Raw genomic sequence first — 4,206 nt, 5'->3', positions numbered from 1 at the left:
CCATTGTTTGACTTTCTTATTAATGGGGATCACCATGCAAATACACTCCCATCCGCTGGCATACACCCCAGACCAGAATCTGGTATTGATATATTTGAGAAAGTGGAATTAAATGTTTATTATAAAGGAAAAAGAGATGAAAGGTAGCGTAGTCCCACCGGGCATGCCAAAAATTGGTAACAACAAAATTCGTACCCTAAACTTAAGACAAGAAAATTCTATACAAATATTTAATTTTGAAATAATGGGTACAATATCTATAGATTTTACAATGAAAAAAAATAAAGAAGAAATTCCTCTGATTCGATCTCTCTAAAAGTAGATCTATCGATTTGAGGGCTTGAAGAGCGTATTCGCAAATTAGACAATGCGGATATTTTGGGTGACAAATTTAATTATGTCAGAGGGTCAACTCATATCCAATCTTTATGAGCGTAATTTTGATTATGAATGATGAATGTTTGAGTCAGGAATAAATTGCATATATACAATCCAAAACTTATTGATATTTTTCAATTACAAAAATTACAAAGAGTGAAGACTAGATCCATGTGTGGCTTCTCTTTTAATTAGTAATAAATTTATTTAGTTTTGACTAAATAAATTAAGTACAAACATCATAGATTTTAAAGTTCTACAATTCAAATATATAGCTAGTCATAATCCAAATTATTTTATTTATGGCTAATTAAATTAAATATGGACTTATATATATATATATATATAATTAGTAATAAATTTATTTAGTTTTGACTAAATAAATTAAGTACAAACATCATATATTTTTAAGTTCTACAATTCAAATATCTAGCTGGTCATAATTCAAATTATTTTATTTATGGCTAATTAAATTAAATATGAACATATATATATATATATATATATATTAATGCCTACAAACTAACAAGATTTTAATTTTATACATCCTTAAGATTGATTTTTCTCAATTTTTAGTCATATTAGAGCAAATTTTTTATTTTTAATAGTATTTGACATAAAGAGAAAATATAGTGAAAAAGATGAATTTTTTTTTCTTACTTTCCTTCCTTTTCCTTTTTTGAAGTAAAATTTTTTATCCAAATCAGTGTAACTAGGCTATGATTATTTATATTGTAGTGGATATTTGATTTTGATCAACCACGAGGCCACATGGGATATGGCTCTCTTTCTTCCCTATTCTATTCTTCTATGCACAACCACAAGAGGAATCTATCCAGTGTTCTCACTTCTGAAAAATGATACTAAATGATTCTCTATAGGATAATCACTTACTCTGACACTTCTTTTTCTCTCCAAAGGTATTCCAACATTATACAATTTTTCAGTACATTTTTTAAAGACCTTTTAAAGGAGACTAATTGTATAAGGTATAATCTAAGTTTTTTTAAAAAACAAAAAAAAAATCAAAAAATTGTAAATAAAGTAAAATAAGAGTAAAGTTATAAGTTAATTTTTTTATGTAGTTAAAGTTGTCATCTAAAATAATTTAATTATACTTATAAATTGGAGGATAGAAACCGTCCAATGAATTAGTCAACCCACATAATTGGGGCCCAAATCAACTTACACATCTTACTTTTATGGTCCAAGTACTAATATGATATATTGTGATCGGTGGATTCCAAAGCATAAACCATTGCTTCTTAACTATTCTTCATTAGAAGTGTAATTAGTTTTAATATATATATAATATGGTATTGATATTAGATGTATCGCTAATATTTATTAAGAGTCCGTTAAAAAAATATGAACATTAAAAATAAAACATGAAGTTTCAATATTTATAATATATATATATATATATATATATATATATATATATATATATATAAAAGATACATCCACTAATATTTTTAGATTCAATTACAATGACAAAAAATTGCATAAAATCATTAAGTATGAGTTATTAATTGATTGAACTAATTAAAAGTAGAATGATTAAAATAAATTTTGTCTACTAATAAAAAATAATATATATATATCATCCGAACATCACACCGCTAACATCATTGTGACAGAAAAAGGTTCAACGTTAATCTTATTATATGTGCACCGCACAAATTAGCAAACCACTTAAAACCACAACGAAATGACAGAGAAAACGGTTTGTGATAAAGTGAGGAGCAGGAGAATGATGGCGGCAGAGGTAGAAGCAATTCTCCACGGAGTGCTGCAATACTCGCTCTTCAGGGTTGCCTTCCAACGGTGCCACGCAACTTTGCAGAAGTTGTTCATGCGTTCACAAGTGTCATGATAGTAGAAGTTGCTTCCACTCAGCGACGTCTCCTTGGTGAGATTGTTGAACATTACCGCCACCGAGTAGTTGTCGCCCAGCCAGTTCTCGATGATGCCATTTCGAATGAGCAGGTCCACGTCTTTGGTGTTGTCAATGAAGTCATCCATGAAGTAAACATAATCTATAATGTAACTATCGTGTCTGTAGCGAAATATCTCCAAGGCGATGAGATTTCTGAGCACGATTTCCGTCTCGTCTCTGATTTTCATGTGCGGGATTTGCAGCTTCCCGGCCTCGTAGTCGATATCCAGCAGTCGAGTCTTTTCGCTTTTCTTGACCTTCATTCCGGCATCCTGCAGCTGTGTTGCATTGCGTATGGACACGCGTTCGGCGGTCGGAGAAGTGCCTGTCCGCCTGCGGAGGGATGACGGGAGATGACAGATTCTCAGTAAATCAACGAAGTGCTGTATGTCGGATTGGGGCAAGTCTTTCTTCGACGCGGGCGGCGTCGTTAGCATCAAGCCATGGAAAAATTTCAGGGAGAGATCAAGCAGTGAGGGCATTAATATACGCTCGTTAGCAGGGAAAGCCATGTTGAACAGACCCTCAAGAACGAAGAACGGAAGATGACGGGAGAAGTGCCTGTCCGCCTGCGGAGGGATGACGGGAGATGACAGATTCTCAGTAAATCAACGAAGTGCTGTATGTCGGATTGGGGCAAGTCTTTCTTCGACGCGGGCGGCGTCGTTAGCATCAAGCCATGGAAAAATTTCAGGGAGAGATCAAGCAGTGAGGGCATTAATATACGCTCGTTAGCAGGGAAAGCCATGTTGAACAGACCCTCAAGAACGAAGAACGGAAGCTGGTTTTCCAGCAATATCATGTCAGGCCGCAAGGTGGACAGCACCCATGCTTTAAAATGTCTGGGGTCGATATTGTTGTTGTCACTCGTGGTGCAATTGTTATGATCAGCGCCAAACCTCAGCAAGACCTCGATAATGAAAACGCCATCCACCAGGACAATTTCTGCGAGTTCATCGATCCTGACATCAATTTTCTCAGCGTAACAACCGCGGACTCTTGCATCCCATCTTGTAATCTCCTCGACGCATTTATTCAAATCCATGTTGGTCTTACCCAGGAAATTCCTGAGGAAGCTTAGTTTCAAATTCTGCAGGCGTAGTAACTTCTTGTTGTTATGGTGGAGAGGGCCGATGGAGACAACTTGCGGTGTGTATGCATTTGGTTTTGTGCGGTGCAGTCTCTCTGGAATTTTATATATACAGTACTCGTGCTGCTGGGCATCGACCGAACGGAGATCCCGTTTGATGGTGTTTACCAATTTATTCACATCGATTGAAGAGTGAGGCACCTGTTCTTCCGTATTTGTAATTCTCTCATCTAGATCTAGACCAAGTATACTCACGTGAATATCTAAAAGTGAAATTCCTGTACAGGGAGAGAAATACAAGCGAGGAGCAGTCTATAGAAAATTTTAAGACATACATTTGACTAATCATACTTGATACAGCATACATAATATTCAGTGAATTTAATAATTTCTCTTTGACCTCGGATCAAGCCATACATATGACACTTTTTTTATTGGAAGATTCTAAATATTACATGAAGGCTGCCCGTTACAAGTTTTTCTTTCTACAGAAGTTTCTTCAAGGTATTATATTAATATTTAATTGGATTAAATAAAGTGATGTGATAATTGATACCTGCGTACATCAAGTTATACAAATCATTTGTGTGGATTGAAGAGCTCATATGACATCTTACAATTCATGAATTTCAAATTTTACATTGAGAAATTATCTCTTACAAACATTTGCCTTTTTTTTATTTTTTTTATTTGCTTACTTTGTTAACATTATTTTATAAAAAAAAAAATCTTATTGCCTATTTATTCAGTAACATAAAGGCACAATAAACTCGAAAATTAAATATAAATACACTAGCTA

The 4,206-nt window shown here is 34.1% G+C and overlaps 1 protein-coding gene across 1 annotated transcript; it reads right to left on the bottom strand.

Annotated features, from left to right (window-relative positions):
• Nucleotides 1-2,073: 2,073 nt before the first annotated feature.
• Nucleotides 2,074-3,784, bottom strand: LOC131151436 (UPF0481 protein At3g47200-like). Its single transcript, XM_058102680.1, has 2 exons — nt 2,827-3,784; nt 2,074-2,650 (listed from the first exon to the last, which is right to left on the bottom strand). Exons 1-2 carry the CDS (start codon nt 3,360-3,362, stop codon nt 2,074-2,076), a joined length of 1,113 nt encoding a protein of 370 aa, XP_057958663.1. The 5' UTR covers nt 3,363-3,784.
• Nucleotides 3,785-4,206: the final 422 nt, after the last annotated feature.

This window comes from Malania oleifera, chromosome 3, assembly GCF_029873635.1.
Source record: "Malania oleifera isolate guangnan ecotype guangnan chromosome 3, ASM2987363v1, whole genome shotgun sequence".
Classification (NCBI taxonomy): domain Eukaryota; kingdom Viridiplantae; phylum Streptophyta; class Magnoliopsida; order Santalales; family Ximeniaceae; genus Malania; species Malania oleifera.
This window is presented reverse-complemented; position numbering and strand designations above follow the sequence as displayed.